A 19,297-nucleotide genomic window follows, 5' to 3' on the forward strand; every position below is an offset into this window, starting at 1 on the left:
ATATATGATCCAAGTATTCAAGTAAGTCCATAAGTCTGTTGAAGACATTGAAGGAAGAATAGAGATATGACAAATGTATGATAAAAGTACAAATGAAAGACTTGGTACTGTATGCTATAAACCAGAAAAATACAAAACGCTTTGTCTTGTGAATTTATGAAGTATATATGCAATCTTTGTGTTCTGCACACCCTCATAAATAAATGTAACTAATAATCATTTATATATATATATATATATATATATATAAAAAACAAAAATAAAAAATGTTCTTATTTTTTGGTATGTATATTTGGTCTATTTGTCAATCTTTCAAACACCCGTCACACATGTTCATTGTTGATCAAATGGACAGAGAACAGGGACTCCCATCTATCCAGTTGTACTTTACAGTGGTTTGCTAGTAGGACTGTTCTTCTACCAGCAAATCAGTTGAAGACCGTCTTTGGTTGTATTACCAGGTTACAACCACAACCTTCTGTTATTTTACTAGCATTTCAGGTGTTGGAACAACAAAAAGTAGAAGTAAACTGACAATGACGGGTGGTTGTCCAAAGGTTCGTCCACGCTGGGGACAAATCTCAGAGTATGATGCTGCCATCATCACCACACAACAAGTTTCTTGTGTTCTTGTAAAAAATTGAATAGTTTTCTCTTCATAATGGCTGTCTTCTTGCCAGTTGCTAAAGGCTGCTAAGCTGAACCCGTGGATCTCTGCAGCTCCTCTCCTTTACTTCTCTGATCAACGTTCTGCTCGTCTGGCCTGCCTGGTCTGTATGATGGACATTTTTGGTAAATTTGCACATGTATCAGTAATTTGATCATCAATTAGATTATCGATTGGTTACTTGAGGTCTTCAAAGTTTAGGATGTTTATCTATAACCTAACCCTGTGTTAGACTTCCTCCTTCCTGTCCTCTCTGCTCTGTTCCTTGATGGCGGTTTTTTTTTTTCCACTAATGTTCTCCAACAAACATTTGAGCCCTTCACAAAACATCTGGATTTATACTGAGATTAAATCACACACACTACATAATAACTAGGAGACTTCTAAGGGCAAACAGTTGAACTTTGATTTAAGGGCATCAGTGCAGTTGTCACTCCTTATAGACTTTTGTGGAAAATATAGTTTTTAAAGCATGTCTATTTTTTTTGCACTCAAACTATGCTGGTCTTTCACATAAAAATCCATGGAAAATGTGGAAAAGTTTAAACAATAAAGACATTTTATTTCACCTAAATCTTAGGCTGAAATCTTCAGATTTTACTTTTATCTGCTGTAGTTGTCGGTGAGTGTGGTGTGTTTTAACCACACTTAACGCTGTAAAGTGAACTGGATATTTTAAGTGCATCCAAAAGTAACTGTAAACATTTTTGTAACAATTGATCATTAATATTTTATAGTAGTAACTGTTTCACAAGCTGCAAAAAAATGCATCTGCTGTATTTTAGAAAACTGCAGTGAGCTTCAAAGTTTAAAATGAAGCATCATATACGTTGCAGTAAAGTCTGTACTGTAATCTCAAGCCAGGACAAGAACTGTGTCAAGAGTCACATTAGCAGAACTTTACCAGTCAGCTTGGTTCCCAGTTTACAATAACTGGGACGTAATAATGCTGTGCTATAACATATTCAGACACTTACACTGTCTAACTGCTGTGTTTTAATAGTCTGTGTAGTTTTTACCCAGAAGTTGGAATTTCTAAGTTTGAAGCTGAAAAACGCCCCAAACCTAAAAAGAGCTTCTGAAGTCATAAATGTGAAACTGCAATACGTCAAGGTGCATTCCCAACTGCGTTTACAATTTCAGATTTCCATGTCAGAATTGCCAACAGGAACGGCCCCCAGAATCAGGTCCTTCTACTTCAGAACCTGATTCTGAAGTAGAAGGACCCATTACCTCTAAACGCATTATGGCTGCCATGAGTACAAATCACCTGGATGGCTCCAGCTTGAAACAGTTTTTTTAGGCTTGGACACTTTGTATCTGTACGAATCAGTTTCCCGTCAACGTCCTGTACAACTTCTGGTAGCTAAAGCCTTGCAAAAGTATTTATATAATTTGAACATTTTTAGATTTTGTCAGGTAAAAAAAAACAATTCAGACTAATGTAAAGTGATGGATAATTGTGAAGTTGAAGGAAAATTATTGTGTAGTTTTCCTATTTTTTTAAGACCATAAATCTACAAAGTGTGGCATGCATTTCTATACAGCCCAAACTGACTGCCATGAGGGCTAAAATAATCAAGCTGAATGCACTAGTGAGCCACTTCTCCTCTTCAGTAAAGGCAAAAATTAATGTGACAAGTATTTTATTTATCTTTTCAAACAATAAACTAAATCACGCACTATTGTTTTTCAAACAATCAAAAATAATTAGATTTTTCTAGGAGTTCTGTAAATCAGTTTAGAGCCACAACATAAAGAGAGCGAGGCATTCAGGTTCTTGATATTTTTTTTTCTTTGAGGTTCTGGAGGGTTAATTGTTTTTTATTTTTTAGCTTACGTCTGAGCGTTGCTGGATGTTTGTGGTTCGAACATGCTATAAATTTAAACAGAGCAAAACATAGTTGATTTACAAGACATTTGTCCTGTACTAAACGTTTTTAAAGAGTACTTTAAGAAGATTTTATTTGCCTGTAAAACTTGTCATCCTAAAAGAAATGACTTCCCTGTAGTAGCTTCTGATTAGTTGGGGGAAACTGATTGAGGGGCTTGCCCAGGGTGGCAGCAGGGGTCGCCCCTCCTTGCTCTCTGCTACTCTGTGAATGCTCAGGTGAGTTAGCATGGGCACCAATGATGGAGGGTAAGATTTTTTTTTCCTGTAAAAGTCGTTTCTCAGCCATTTGCACATTGCTGTGAGTACATAAGGATGATTGACAGCAGTAAGACCTTCCTCCTGGCTCTGATTGGTTGTTTCTGGTCAGGTGCCTTTCCCCCACCCACATGGTAATAAAAGCCCAGGTAGAAGGTGAGGAATATCAGTCTTTTCACAGATAATCTGTCTTATATTAAACTGTCACGACATGGTGACAGTTTTAACAAATATGTAAAACAACAACAACAAAAAACAGTTTAATAAAAGTTACATACCGCAGCTCTTGGTCAAAAAAAAAAAAATCGGAACTAACTCTGGTAGGAATAATGACGTCGGGACTGACGTCATTATTCCTACCAGAGTTAAATTCAATTCCCAATCTTTTATGAGGGTTTTAGGGGCTTTGGGTAGTTAGCATCTTTAAGAAATCCAGTCAAGTTTTATTTATTCATTTATTTAACAACGAGTACGGCTGTAAACTATTCATATTCTTCTTCATATCGCAACAGGGGCGTTCATTAGACAAAACCAGGCTTTGCTTTCCTATAACAATAAAACCTGTGCATATTGGTTGGTGAGAAGCGCCTCTGTGGAGGTCTGTACCCCGTTCCTTCGGGTTCAGCTGCCTGGGTCGTTACATCACTCCGTGTGGACACGCCTTTTTGGGTGGTGACACAAGCCAGGGAAAGTGCTCGTGTAGGGGGAGGGGTGTCCCGTCGGCAGGCACACAGACAGCAGGCAGCAGCTGCGGCGACAGCACCCGGCACCGTAACACTGCGTTCAGACATCCACATTACAACTCTCAGCTACGACCATACACGCAGCGGGCAGCACCAAAACCGGCCTCTAAAATGGTAGACCGCGAGCAATTGGTGCAGAAAGCCAGGCTGGCCGAGCAGGCGGAGAGGTATGATGATATGGCAGCTGCCATGAAGTCGGTAAGTAGCCCTCAGCCGTAATGACCTTTCTTCTTTCAGTCCCATTTGGTGCGGTAATTACCGGACACGTCCGAGCCTGGGTGTGTGTGAGTGGGAAACGTCTCAAAGCCGCGGGGCGGCTGACCGAGCTCGCGGGGAACGCAGCCCACCGCGCTCCGGTCTGGCACGCGTTCACCTTACCGGATCAGCCAATCAAAATTGGTGTATGAAACTTATGATCGAAGAGCACATTTATGAGGAAGACTTGCCGCAGAGAGCGGTAAATCACAGCTAAAATCAGATCTGGGAACACATCATATTGAACGGGGCTATAAAGGCCCGTCCCTGTTCTCTCCCCCACCCCCTCCACCTCCACCCCACCCTCTCTCTCTTTCTCTCTGCATATCAGTGATCTGATCCGCTATAATGAGATTAAAATCAGTGATTTTGTGTAAATCTGCGGCTTTTTGTTGGCGCTGAGCTGCGTTGGATTGTGGCTGTCTGAATGCGGACTGTTTGATCTTGGGGCGGTGCCTTTTCCAACAGGATCCTTCACACACACACACACACACACACACACACACACACACACACACACACACACACACACACACACACACACACACACACCCACACACACACACACGGGCAGGCTGGTGTGATTTAAGCGCACTGAAGGAGGAAAAAAGCTCACACTGAGGCAGTGATGTGATCCGATCGGTGTCTGTCCTAATCTATATAAAGATATTTGTCATTGCACAGAAAGGGAATCAAAAGGATCCCATCGAAAGATGCGCATACTGTTGCAGGAGAGGGCGAGCTATAGGTGGTACCATGATTATGCGATGATGTGACATCGTAGGATTCGCTGATGGTCGTGTTCCGGTTTCCACGCGACATAATGAGCCGTCCATTTAGCTAGAAAAGCCACCGTTGTCTTAGCTGGACGGGGCCCGGGCACTCGTTGCCGCTGCGCATTTTGCGCGTAGGGGGAAAAGGGCAATGCAGGCTGAAGGTTGTTCGCAATGGATTTGCGCAGAACACATAGGAACCTGTCAGACGTGGGTGTCGGTGGACCGACGCCTTTTTCGCCAGATTTATCTCAGTGCAGCCCTCCCCCACCCCCCTCGTCCTTCCTCTCCACCACCTATCATAAACGCTGTTTTTTTTTTTTTTTAAAGGATGCTTTGCGGCAGCCGCATCCCTGCGTCCCGGACCTCCTCCTCCTCCTCCAGCAGGTTCCCACACAGAGGCGTGCCGCAGCATCTGCCAGGATGCAGCAGCACAGGCCCGCCAGTGCACCATTTCACATGCAGCTTTTTATCCCAGCTGCTGCTCACCCGTCCCACACCCCCAGCACTGAGTTCACATGGGAGTGCACAAAAAAATAGGAAACTCTGTGCCAAAGCTCTTTTTTTTAAAAAAAAGTAATAGTCACAATAGAGTTCTGCGGGATCCCCAGTTTTATCTGTAGTTAGTGTGCATCATGTTGGAGTATCTAGAGATGGGGACCCTTCTCACCTTTACACAATGAGAGACTAATTTGCAAAACAAGACCGATTTAGAGCAAAGAATGAACAAATATCAGCTGAGGCTTCCAGAAGTCAGACATGAGCTGAAGTCCATGTTGCTTAAAGGACCGGCGGCTCCACCCCTTCCCATTTATGCCGAGTCAGAGGGCCAGAGCTGCCCCTCACCCAGCCAGTCTCTCTGCAGCACAGAGCAACGGGGCGTGTCTCCTGCCTCGCCCATCACTTGAAGGGAATCCCTTGCCACTGCAGCCATGGCAAAAAGCCTCGGTGGCAAAGGAACCAAATAACCAGGTTGGTGGAACATGCTGCACCCTCTGTGCTCTCTGAAGTACGAGGGATTAGGACCAAGCCCTACTAAAATGGGTGAGGATGGGCTGATGTCAGTGCTGGACTTTAACCACTGGCTTTACAAGATCTGGGTGAATTAGATCCGAGATATTTTCCTGCATTGGTAATTGTTCTAGCCAACATTATTGGGTTTTGAGGGCTGTTATTTATTATAACATGCAGCAGTCAGTTTCATAAAGTTAAAAGCTAAAAATTCAGAAGGCACCCTTAAAGGAATAGCAAAGTAAAGTTATGTTAAAAGGTTATAAGAGTTTAATGTCTTGCATACAGTAGATAATATTTTTTTAGTAAAATAGTGCATTCTGTTTGTACCAAAAAGTTACTTTTTCCCAGTTTGAAATAAAACGATAAAGTCCATGAGTCTGGAATTACAATTAGATATAAACTGAGTGTGTAAAACTGAGAAAACTACAATGTCGCCGTATGGCTAAAACTAGTTGTCGGTTTCAAAACCAATCTCGTCCACATAGATCCCGTTCTAGAAATGTTTTTACCACAGAGAACAAAATGTTATTCCCCCTCCAGCCACATGTAAGTGATGGTTAGCATGGAGTATAAGCCTAAAGTCTCCACGTGTTGCGCAACAAGACAACAGATATGCCAAACGACAAAATGCAAACGGAATCGTTTGTGTGGAACGACTATGAAGCTGCGCTTCTTTTCTGTGCAAAACTACTAGACAAATATGTTTTGTACATATGGGGTTGTATGTCAGGTTAGTGGTCAAGCTAATATGTCAGCGATTTAATAAAAAAGGGCGTTTTTGCTGTATTAGTTCACTGACACGGGGCACAAATGGTTGAAAAATGTTCTGTTTCAGAAAAAAAAAACATTCCCATGTGGGCCTATTTTGCTGCTAGCATTTAGCAGTGTAACATTTAGCAAATGCTAGCAACCAGAATATGTGCAACATCGGCATGACTCTCAAATCTGAGCTCTGATTCAGACAGATTAGCTGTTCTGCTCCAGGAGGCTAATGCTAACGACAAGTGTGAGCGACTAGAACCAAAGTAAATCACGACCATCTTACAACAGTTTAACGTCTGAAAGGTCTAACACTATTTTACAAACATTAAAACTGTTGTCATGAATATTATTCTCAGTATATCTCACTTTGTCTTGGGTCTTCTTGAGCTATCTGCTAGCACAATAAGTTAGCTAAAGCAACAAGGTAATAACTAATTTTAAGCTTTTGACAGAAACTCCCTTTAAATTCCACTTTCCGCTAATGAGATTTGATTTTAACACTCAAAACATCACCGTATCACACAAATTATAAAAGAATTAGGCCCCGAGATGCATCAATGACATGATTAAACACTATAATATAATCGGTATAGTGACAACATGTAGTATATTTCCGATATTTCAGCATATCTGGCTGTTTTTTAGGTGCTGCTGTTTGTTACAGTTGCATTGTAGTGATGTGGGGATCAGGTTATCCTGACTGGTACAAATTTCATTTTCTGTTTCAGGTCATACTTACAACTCCAATTTTTACAGATTTTAATTTATTCTAGAACTAAAATCCAGTATTATTATTATCATTACTAAGCTTTAAAGAGTACGAGTTATTGATCACTGAAAAATTGGCTCTGATTTATTGATCGGTGCAGCTCCGTTTCTGCAAATGCGATAAAATCCCCTCTCCATTTCAATGCAGCCTTGCTGAGTCCATTTGACAGTTAATTCATATAAAGAGCTTCCAGTACTACAGTACACATGTCTAAGAAAGCCATTACATCATACAACCCACATGGGCAAAGAGCAGCAGCCCTTTCATGCAACGACAACATACGCTTGTCAGAGCAGAGTTTTAAAGGATTGTTTTCCTCAAGTTGTGCTAAAAGCGTGTCCCTGTGATTGCATCATGTGGCCCCCTCTGTTCATTTAAAGGCTCTTATTAGTTTCCTGCTATTGATCAGTGGTTGCATTCATCACAAGTAGCCAAATCTAGCATAAAAACATACTGTACATTTAGGCAGCTACTGGTGATAAGATTCTGTTTATCTGACAATTACCAGCCCGATCCCAGCGTCCATCCAGTGTTTAACCAACAGTGCTTGAACGCCGTTTTAATGTGCTGACTCCATTAGTTTGCATTTATGCTCGCGCTGCTCCTCTCTCTCACACACACGCCGTGTTGCAGAGCTTTGTCTAAGAAAATGCATGTCCCAGATAGCCAGGACTTCCATCATACCTAATGAGCTGCAGGCATTCTTCTATAGAAGTAAATTCTTTTTTCTGGTGCATTAGAAGATTTATTGAGCTGCATACATTATATAAATGGATATTTAATGTAAGATGAGCTCAGTGTGTTGATTAGGTTTTAGATAAATACACCAATAGATTTGTGCACAGTCAGGCATATTAAGGCCGTAAATCAAGGACAAATATATGTTTTATTGATGCTTTAATTTGCTGCCACGTATAAAATCATACTGTCAGCATTTATAAATATATCTCTGCAGCAGATGTGACTGATCTTCCCAAGTCAACACATATGTAGCGGGTGCTAAAAATACGTCCTTCAGAGCAAGCGGGTGTGAATGTTCAGCATTGTTCAGCATTACAGTCTGATCCATACAGTAGGAGATGACATCAGCTCACAGAGAACTGGGGGTCGTGACCTGTGGCATTTTATTTTCACTCTTAATTATAAAAAAATGGTAGCCATTTAAATTCAACAGAGCATAATTTTGAAAACAAAATATTTTGAGAAAAGCACAGATTATGTTGATACCAAATCGAGTTTTTTTTTTTTTTTAGGGTTCTGAATCTGTTTCCATTTCTAAGGAAAAACAAACTGTTTTATCCAACAAACAGAGCAAAGCTTGACCACAAGTGAACATGATTACTGCAGCGGTACTAGTTCTAAGTCCATCAGAAAATGAAGAAATCACACCGTCTACATTTATTCACCAAAACATTTGTCTTATTTTTTTTACCTATTCAAACTATGTCAAAGAACTTGGCGTTTTGCTTGTTTTAACCGAAAACTAAAGAAAAGTTTGCATCTAATGCAATAAAAATATGCATTTTATGCAGAATTAAAAAGCATTACAGATGCAGCGATCAGATTTTTTTCCAGCTGACACCAAATATTTTCTTTCCTACTCAGAACTACAACATAAAAATAGAAACGAATGTTCTTCAGGTTCTTTAATAGAGGTTCTAATTTAGAACATGAAATGAAAGAATTGCAATATTTTGCCCTTTTATACTTTAAGCATGTGTTTCAAGGCTCTGAATGTAATTAAACTTACAGGTATAAACTTACAGCATGCTGTTGGCTGATGCCATTTTCAATCATATTTTTCTATTTGCTTTATTGAATGAAGGAACAATGGATATATCAATATACCTTCATTTAAAGTCTGACAAAAGTAAGAATCTATTGTCAGAAATCAAATTATTTGTCAATTTAATGTCTTTTAATTAAAATACAACTTCTATAAATTATTCCCCCCCCCCCTAATTCTTACAAAGAACGTTGTTCAAGTTAATAAAAGCATGTCGGCGTTCAGGAAATATCCAACATGCTGCAACAACGTTTTTCCAGTGAATGAAGACGGTGTAGTTAACATTTCCATTACCCTGTTGTCATACATGATCACAATATGAAAACTATAAAAACCAAAACATGAAATAAATATTAAATGGGAGATTCCTTTTCTTTCACAGCTTTGCCTGCCTTCATTTTCTCAGTATAAAGGGCCTATAATCTCTCTGCACTGGTGACGTGTAACTCAGAAGTCTCATTTGGGCTCTGATTGCTTTTGCTACCAGCCATGGCTGTTATTTATGGACCCGTGATAAGAAGCTTGTTTTTTTTTTTTTTTTTGCACTTTTCACAATTTCATTTCATCTCGTATGCAGTAATTCCATCAGCGAGCATCTTTTTCTGATTCCATCCTTCAGTCTGAGGGATGGATGTGTCAGACTTGGAGTTCCTCCTTATAACACAGAACAACTCCGAAGTCTCAGTCTGGTTATAAAAAACAGCCAGTTTCGTCTCAGGAAGTTTCAGAGTGGCTCAGGGATTAGTTTTGACTCATTGGTGAGTCACAAAGTACTATAAAAACACCCACTGTTTCCACCTACATACACACCATCATCAAGTTTATTTGACAAGATGTAACGTCCCAACTTCCATAAGCAGCGGTTTAGCAGCTGCTTATTTTCTCTATTTTTTTTTGTCTTTTCTCGTACACAAACTCAATCACCAAGAGACGCAGTGGAAATAATTGTGGCATCCTCAGGCTTTTCCCTGACACACCTACCCAAACCAATCACATGAGTAGTAACTATAAATATCCCAGTTGATATCTTTTCTTCACCAAGGCATAAATTCTGTACCTTTTTTGTCTGTATTTTCTCTTAATACCATGGAAACTGAAGTGCATCTTGGCCTGACAGTTCAGTTAATTCAGTTCATGTACAAAGAACAATTAAAAATAATTTAATCTCAAGGCACTTACAAAATATATCAGTTCAACTTTTATCTATTTTGTCAAATGGTGAAAATTTCTTATCCAAGGAAGCCCAGCCATTTGGATAGAGGCACTGAATTTGCAGCAATCCCTCATATTGATCAAGCTTGTGGATTAGAAACAAATAATTTCCTTTTAACAGAATGAACCGCATTCTTGTTTTTGTCATCTTCGGCACCTTTCAAACATTCAGAGCTGAACGTATGTGTAGAGGTGTGTTTGTGTTAAGTGGGTGCATGCGTGTGAATTTGCTACCTGGAGGTGCAAAGTCGTTTAGAAGGGTGAGAACAGTAGAAAGCCTGCACTAGTGAGCACCTAATATCAGCAAAGGACTGCAGAAGGCAGCAGACAGACATGAGGCACAACCCAAAAGCCTCCTCACAGAGGTATGTTATCCAAGGAGCAGCAACTCCTGGGTCAAAGAGACACTGAACTAGAGAACTAGAGCACCAAAACTTTATCTTGCACAGTCGCCTTCTTCCAGAACCAAGTCTTCATGGAGGCCTACTACCCATGCAAGGCACCAGCCCATATAATGGTAGCCAGAAGTCAGAAGGACCATGGGAGGGGGCACATTACCACCTCATATGGTGAGCTAACACCAGGGAGATCAATAGGGATCTCCCTGGTGAGAGGGAGGCTCCACCAGAGCCCAGCTTTATCCCCATGTCTCTCTCAGCAGCTCCTGGAGGCAGAGGGGCCCCCAACAGAAATCCATGGCATGGTCAGAGAAACACCACACCAAGGAGGTGCTCCACATTTTTGAAAATATCTTACACATGATCTGAAACTCCAAATTTCTCCCTTCAAAGCAACAAATGCAAAACAACAAAGTAGACATGAATATAGCGTGTAGCAGGGACGCACACTCTCCAGCAAACAGGAACAAGTATCTTGCCTTCCTCTATACCAGTCCACAGGCCTACTCAGGCATTCCTTCCTTTAACGAACAAGCCCTTTTTGTGTCTTATGGTTTGACTCAAACATTAGTTGTAATCACAGGAATAACTACCGTTGCATGTGGTATCATAGCAACAAGGAGCCGGAGAACGCTGTTCTTACCACCGAGCTCTTTGTGGCTGATTCGACTAACCCTATTCACGCCGTCAGTGACGTCAGGTCGTCCCTGGCGCCTTTGTGCTCCGCTGCTTGAAAAGGGGTTTGCAGAGAGGGTTGTCACATCAGGTTAGAGTAGAAGAGGGTGCAGAAGCAATTGAGCAGGGGAAAAAAAAAGGGAATGCATGGAACACAAAGAAGGGGGATCTGTGGGATTGTGGCACGCCTTCATTATGCGGAGAGAAACGTATTTAATGAAAATATAAGGAGGCATGCTTTTAGTGCTACCCCACTTAGGCACTACAGGGCTTGCTCGCACTAAGGGTCATGCAGAGATTTGTAATAGAGGAAGCTATTGATTGTCCTGCCTGGCCTTTGTTTGCATTAGCATGCAGATGTTTGGAAGTTTGACTGGCCAGTGTCGGGATGAGTCACGGCAGAGCAGGCGCGATTGATGATTTGCATGGGTGAACAGAGCTCCATTGTCATCCCGGCACCGCAGCTTCCGTTGGGGCCTTCTGCTCGCCCCACAGCCCTCTGGAACAAAGGCAGCCATGTTTGTACTGATCAGTTGTTCAGGCATTGTTTCCCTGACCTTTGATTCTCCAGAGCTGACCCAAACATGCTGGTTACATTTGCTGCAGGGTAGATAATCAATGGCTCTAACTGCATTTTGATGGGTTGAGGTAAAGAAGTGCTGAGGAGGCGTTTTAGGTAGAACAAATGAAGAGGGGTGAGGAGGACTTTCTCCTTAGTGTTACGCAATTTGTACCTTCTTACTGTTTGCATTTCCTCACACTTTGTGTACAAAGGTCGGCATATTTACAACAGTTGTAATTTTTACAACATCTTAAGAAGTAGCCGCCTTTAGACAAACTAATGTAACCTTCCAGAGCTTTACGAGTATCTCTGTCCGGCAGGCTGTGTAAAAGATTTTTGGAGCAACTTCTAAAGGTCATTAAAATGACTTATTTCACCCAGTTTCTTCTAGCATACATTGACACAATTTTACACTTACAAAGTAGTTTGTTCCTCTCCAGCCCGGTTGGTCTTGTAATGGAGAATGAATGGTAGATTGTTTGCTTTGGCAGATTTAAAAAGAATTACCAGTAAAGATGCAACTAGAAATGACTAATCAGTGGGTTTTAGCTTAAAGTAGTGACCAGGCAATCAGAAACTCAAAAATCTTAACTTTTTCAAATTAGAAAATGAATCTTATAACAGCAGAATGATGCAGGGTTAGAAACCATCCAGGGGTCGGAAGGAACTTCAGTTCTGAGTTCTTCTCATGAACGTATTAGTTCCCTCCAATTATTCTGGCTTTCTCCTGCAAGTTAGCTTCATCTGCTACTCTGAATTGCCTCAGGATATGTGTTTATGATTGCATTTCTCTGTGGTGGACTGGTCATCGTTTCTTTCTGTGTTTAATTTTTGAGAACTGCTTCTCAGGTCATTTAAGCTGCAACTGTTTCAGATCTGCAAGCAACACAGAGTTATAAGTAGAATAAATGTTCTGCACTACAGCCAACTGCGGCAAAAAAAATTAAATGTAATATTTATTACTGTTGTAGAAGGATGTCAGCGGTGTGTACTGTTTTTATTGGTGTTTAAAGACGGTTGATTTTATGATCGACAAAAACGCAGTCATGCTGCACTTCTATTTGTATTTTTTCAGCCATCGTTGCACTGGATAAGTTTAAAATGTTCATTCATCATTGTAGTGATTTAAGTTAAGCTACTAAACGTTTCTATTAGTGTTGGCAATAAAACATATATTGGGATAATGTATGCGACTTACTAAAGATTAGCAATACAGCAAGAACATTTACCATTTACCGATTTACCATTAGATGTGTTCAGTTGTAAAATCATTAATTTATTTTGCTGTAACACTACAGTCACAGGGAGCCGGATACATTTCAACCGTGGTCTGCAGGTGATAAGTGGGGCAACACCCAAGACGGTACCTGGCCCCATCACAGAACCAACAGAAGGAACAGCTGCTTACCCTACACTCACACCTAACCGTGATTTACAATCTCCAGCTGACCTAACAGGAAACCAGGAAAAACCCAGGAAAACCCAGGCATGCGTGGGGAGAACAATCCAACCCGAAATCCAAATGGCGTCAACTCGTGCTCTGCCATCGCACCCTTTTGAATGCTGGAGTAACTTTGAATCGTATTCTCTAAAAAAAACGTTCATTGGGTTTTTGAATTTGTAAGGAGGACTGGTTGAGTTGGTTAAATTGGAAAACTGTTCTGGTCACCAGCTGGTTGGCGACAAAAATTATACAAACAGAAATTATGGGCTCACCATCTGGTGAATATTATTCATATACAAAACAAGACAGAAATAGATTTCATTAGAACAGTGGTTCTGTGCTCTAAAACTGCTGTAAAAAACAGAACTTTGATATGTTTTATCCTCACAAATGTACTTTTACATCTTGTTTAGGTTATTGGTGGACTGTGCCTCCAAGTTGTTTTCCAAAGTGTGTTCTTTTGTTTTCTTGGTTTGCTGTTGAAAAGGAACGATCAGTGAAAGTTGCTCCTTTCTAAAATCAGACAGACTTCTTCGGTTCCTTTGTGCGACTGGAAAGGCAGTGACCGAGTGGAAAAGGTTGCTTGTGGTTTCACCATTCTCACTGATCCCCACCCACCATGCTGCAGCCTTCGCCTCATCATCATCATCATCTGCTCTCTCTCTGCAAGCAGCTTGTGGCCACTATCTCCTTCAGAGATAGAGAGGCTCTCAGAAACACAGCAGATTTTGCAGTTACCATGGAAACTAGATTGCATCACAGCTTGCTCTTTGCCCCCCCACCCAACCCCCTCTTACAATTTAAGCACAACTCAGACTGACAGCTTCTTTATGCATCAAAAAGTCGAAAGAATAGCAGAGGTTGATGGGTGTTGATGAAGGTAAAAGCTTTTGTATGCCGAGAATTTGTTCAGCTGACATGATTAGTCAGATCCGTTTGTATCAAGAGTCACTGTTGTAGCTGATGGAAGAGGGATTACCAGATGCTGTGAGTCTTTCAAGACAAATTATGCTCCTGCTTCCTAAGGGACTCGTGCCCATAAAATGTCACCGCCGCTTCAAGTTGTTCACAGTCATCTTCTAGAAAGACGCTACAGCGCCACCATGTGTTCAGGACACTGCATGAGGATTTCTAAACCCCAAGACAAACCATGTGTGTGGGTTAGTCCTCCTTTTTTGTTGAAATAGTACGAAATATTAAATTGATCATTTTCTAATGTTGAACCACTCGTGGTGACATCACTTTGGAGTAGCTGTTTCGTTGGTTCTGATTGGTTCTTTTATGATTGAGACACTGGAACAATTATTCCCACTGGCTATGGATACTGTACATCTGTAAGGATTTTTTTGCTCTTAGTTATTTTTTACTTTCAGACGGTTGCATAACTATGGTAATTAGGTGTTGTTTTTACAGCTGGGAGCAGCTGATTAGAATATCAAAAGCTCAGATAACACCTGAACTGTGAACCCGTATCCCGTAGAAGTTGAAGAGGAGGGTCCATGGATGCAGAGCAGGACTAAAGAGTAGAGAGAGAAGCAGGAAGTTTAAACCACCTCGTCTATCAATCAACTTTTTACAACTAATGAGATAATCGATTTTTTTCACCTCTGCTTGGAATAAATCTGAGCTCCTTCACTTTTTATACATAACCATTTACAATTCTACATTGTGAACAGTTTACCTTCCAGTGAAAGCATTGTGAAGAGAAGTACCATGTGACTAAAACGGGAAGAAACAACACACTTTATGCTCAGAAAGGGTCTACAATGATGCCCCTGCTGTACGTCCTCAAGGGGGTAAAAAAGGATTAAATCCTCTAGCCGAATACAAGCCGGTCAAAAACCCCAGCAGCAAATAGCCAATCATGTGTTTCCATAAAGGATGATGTCAGATGCAGAGATTGTTGTCATGAGAATAATTTGGCCAAAACAATGTAGTTCATAATTGTGATGTGGAAGGGCAAAATAGATTTTTTTTCTTACAACTAAAAACCATACATGCAAACATCTGCTCTAAAACAATATCTCAAATTTGAAAGAAACAAGGTACCGTTCAACCCATTCATAGTCATAAACTCTAATAATCACACACCATTGTTAAAAGAAAGTCTCATTAGTAGTTTGCCATTAAAACAATGTAAGGTGACTCAGCAAGCATGTGGAAAGATGAGACCCATGTATATTCTCAGCCGTCCAAGTCATGTCTCCTGCAACAAGTTTAAATCAAAGGCAAGTGGACTTTCACTCACCGCTAGGTGTCAAAACGTCTTCAGGGAAAACTGAGGAAAAATTCAGGTTGCCTTTGATTTAAACCTTTGTGTAAGGAAGAGCTCAGTCTTTTTTACCTGGCATACAAAATATTGTTTGGTAGATTTAACAATCCCAAGTCGCCCTGAACACACCATCCATCCCTACAATTAAAGATGGTGGTGGCAACACGTGGACACTCTTCTTTGAAATAGACAGCAAATGGTTGAAATCAAAGCACATAAATATGTGAGAATAAGTAAAAAATAAAGACCTACAGGAATTTGAATCACTTAACTGTAGAACTAGCTTTTATATAGAGAGATTATAACTGATTGTTTTAGTAATTGATTAATCTCATAAAAAAAAAATTCGGCACATTTTACAGATTTTCACGTATCCACTTAATTCCTTATTTGCATGCATGTTTTAATCGGTTTCAAATATTGTATAAAAAAGGCTTCATTCCTATTTTGTTTTTTTGCCTAAAATGCAGTAACAGAATTCCTTTAGTGAATTGGGTAAAACATATCAGACAAAGGTGTAAAATATATATTTTGTACAATTTTGGCTTAATTATTACTCTGAATTTTTTTTTTTCAGCAAATGTTTTTTTTTAGTCCGTACACTGCAATTATCAATTACCTCAATAACTGATTCATCACAATTATTGTTTCAGCTGCATTACAGATATTTTGTCACATTACTCAAAGGTTAACGTCTACATGTTTTTCCTTGCAGGTCACAGAGCTGAACGAGCCGCTCTCCAACGAGGAGAGGAACCTCCTGTCCGTGGCCTACAAGAACGTGGTCGGGGCGAGACGCTCGTCCTGGCGCGTCATCTCCAGCATCGAGCAGAAGACGTCGGCCGACGGCAACGAGAAGAAGATCGAGATGGTGCGGGCCTACCGGGAAAAGATCGAGAAGGAGCTGGAGACGGTCTGCCAGGACGTGCTCAACCTCCTCGACAACTTCCTGATCAAGAACTGCAACGAGACGCAGCACGAGAGCAAAGTCTTCTACCTGAAGATGAAGGGCGACTACTACCGCTACCTGGCCGAGGTCGCCACGGGCGAGAAGAGGGCCGCGGTGGTGGAGTCCTCCGAGAAGTCCTACAGCGAGGCCCACGAGATCAGCAAGGAGCACATGCAGCCCACCCACCCCATCCGCCTGGGCCTGGCCCTCAACTACTCCGTCTTCTACTACGAGATCCAGAACGCCCCCGAGCAGGCGTGCCACCTGGCCAAGACCGCCTTCGACGACGCCATCGCCGAGCTGGACACCCTCAACGAGGACTCCTACAAAGACTCCACTCTCATCATGCAGCTGCTTCGAGACAACTTGACGCTGTGGACGAGCGACCAGCAGGACGATGAGGGAGGCGAGGGCAACAACTAAAGAGTCCAAAACCTCATTCTGCCAAATCAACACAACACGTGCGCTCACAAAATGATGACAAAAATAGTAATTGTTAAAAAGTTCTTAATTTAAACAAGAAAAAACAACAAAAAACAAAACAAACAAAAAGAAAAAAGATGGGAGGGTGGGGGAACATCGGCTACCGTTTTAGCCGACGGTACCGACGTGGCTGCTGTTCTTTATTTTTCCACAATTAAAAGCGAAAAGATCGTAGAAGGAGGGAAGACGTGTTTAGTTTGAGAAATATGCTATGATTACTTAAAAAAAAAAAAAGAGAGAGAGAGAAAAACACCCAAGAGTGAAACTCCTTCCACAACAGCCTCTGCAGCATTTGCTAGAATACCGACTTAGGTCAAAGAGGTTCGTCGTCCATCGCGGTGTGAATAACCGTCATACTCACAACCGCCAGAGACTGATCTAATCATGCAAATGAAGCGGAGCTGTCTTAATGTATTCGAGCGAGAGGGAGGAGTATTCAGAAATTCACTCCTTGATGCTTGAGCAGCAAGAAAACGAAACAAAAAAAAGAAAAAAGAAACGGCGCAAACCTTGAATGTCATGGCCTTGCTTAGTGAGAGAGAGACGGCGAGCGATAGCGAATGAGAGAGCCGACGGGTTCTGGGGAGGAACGTGGCCTCGTTAGGGATGTTAGAGTTTGTGGCGTAACTTCAAAGAAAATGTACCGACATCTTTAGTTGCGCCGCTTCGACGGTGGTTGAGTGAAAAAGCAGGTTATTTCTGCAGTTGAAAACGTAGAAAAAAAAAGGTTTTTGTTTGTTTGCTTTGTGTCAGGTATGTGTCCAGCTCAGTCACATGGTCAGTCATACTGTAACTAAAACTGCAAACTTATACAGTAAAAAAAAAAAAAAAAAAACGTAGTGCAGCTTGTCCCTCTCATGTGCTGATGTGCTTTCTTAAATAAATGACCTGTTTTTGGACACCTAACTCTTATTGTCAGTATTGTCATTACTGTAACATCTTTCGATTGGCTCCTTGTGTTTGTGGGGAAGCGATTTGATCCAGACGAGCAAATCGAAAGAACACTGACTGAAATGTCTGTCTGCAGGTAACGCCGTCTTTTCTACGAATCGACGGGATCTCTGAAAAGTCGCATCCTGAACCACAGACCTAAATAACGAACTAATTTGTGAGCAGAGCACACACGCATTGTTAAAGCGGAAGCTGTACGAGCAGATTTGAGGTTTGTGGATTAAACTTTGTTTTCGGTTTCTTCTTGGTCAAGAAAATGCACTTGCCTACTATACTGTCTCTTCAGTGTGAGATGATAACCGCTCCAATATTCTCCATAAAAAAAAACAATATTGTGCATGCTGGTGATGTATTTATACAGTAGCTTCGATTTATTAACTTATACTGTAGATGTTATGTATTCATATGAACATGGAATTATTAGACATTAATCAGATTATTTTCTATTTATTTCTCTTTTTTGTTGCTATTGTTAGCTAGACCTTCTTTTAATCTGTGTTTTCTTTACTCCATTCGCTGAAGTGCGCTATACCAAAACAGTGATTGTTAACAATAAATTGATCTGTTATGGACATCGCTATGGTGACATGCATTTCTTGGTAAAAAAGGGGGAATTATAGTTCTTACTTACATTCCTTTTAGAGTATGTTTTCAGCTAATTCTGTATATAATAGACTGGAAGATCATTGTAAATGATGATGGGGCAGATGTTGGTAGCATCCTGCATCCATCTCCTATAAGCATACAGAAGTATTTGCAGTAGAAAAGCAGGGGCTTCAGAAATAGTTCTTGTTCATAAATAAAGATATACTTCAGATTTAATATGATTTACAGAGCAAAGCATTAAAGTTGCTTGTAATTTCACTCATAAAAGTCAGAAACCATTTCTTGAAACTCACTTAAAAGTGAAAAAATATGACTGTTTCAATCAGTGATAGCTTTTGAAATGGAGGATATGACTCACCACCCAGAGCTGCATGGGCCAGAGGGGCAGCACAGGGCTAAAATAAAGAGAAATAAAAAAGTTTAGGCAGTTGCACCCAGGATGAACTTTCAATTGCATTGGCATTACCAGTCAGTGGAGAGTGGGAGGCTCCCCAGTGTTGTACACACTGTAAGGAAGTGCATTATGCTGTAGCTGCTTTGTTGCAGCTTTCAGATCTGCTCTAAACCAAGGAGCTGTTTTCATCTTATTTTACAGTGGAGTCCAAACTGCATCTGGTCTTCTTTATTCTAGATAAACCCGAGCCAGAACAACATTCTTGCAAAGCCTGTCTATAGAAATTGCATGTGCAAATTGAGAGACATAACACAAGCACACAAGTTTAGTCTGATTTAAACAGACAAGTAAAAGAAAATACTATGCATGTCAAAAATGTTGTTTCCTCCTAAAATATGGATTCTACATTTACCACCAAGAAAAGGTCTGATTA

The 19,297-nt window shown here is 40.8% G+C and overlaps 1 protein-coding gene across 1 annotated transcript; it reads left to right on the forward strand.

The window, feature by feature from the left end:
• Positions 1-3,508: 3,508 nt before the first annotated feature.
• On the forward strand, positions 3,509-18,436 carry ywhag1 (3-monooxygenase/tryptophan 5-monooxygenase activation protein, gamma polypeptide 1). The gene is made up of 2 exons (XM_014989046.2): positions 3,509-3,757; positions 16,197-18,436. Exons 1-2 carry the CDS (start codon positions 3,671-3,673, stop codon positions 16,851-16,853), a joined length of 744 nt encoding a protein of 247 aa, XP_014844532.1. The 5' UTR covers positions 3,509-3,670; the 3' UTR covers positions 16,854-18,436.
• The last annotated feature ends 861 nt before the right edge of the window (positions 18,437-19,297 follow it).

Source organism: Poecilia mexicana, unplaced genomic scaffold (assembly GCF_051168715.1).
Source record: "Poecilia mexicana isolate PSO_F unplaced genomic scaffold, ASM5116871v1 scaffold_14, whole genome shotgun sequence".
Lineage (NCBI taxonomy): Eukaryota > Metazoa > Chordata > Actinopteri > Cyprinodontiformes > Poeciliidae > Poecilia > Poecilia mexicana.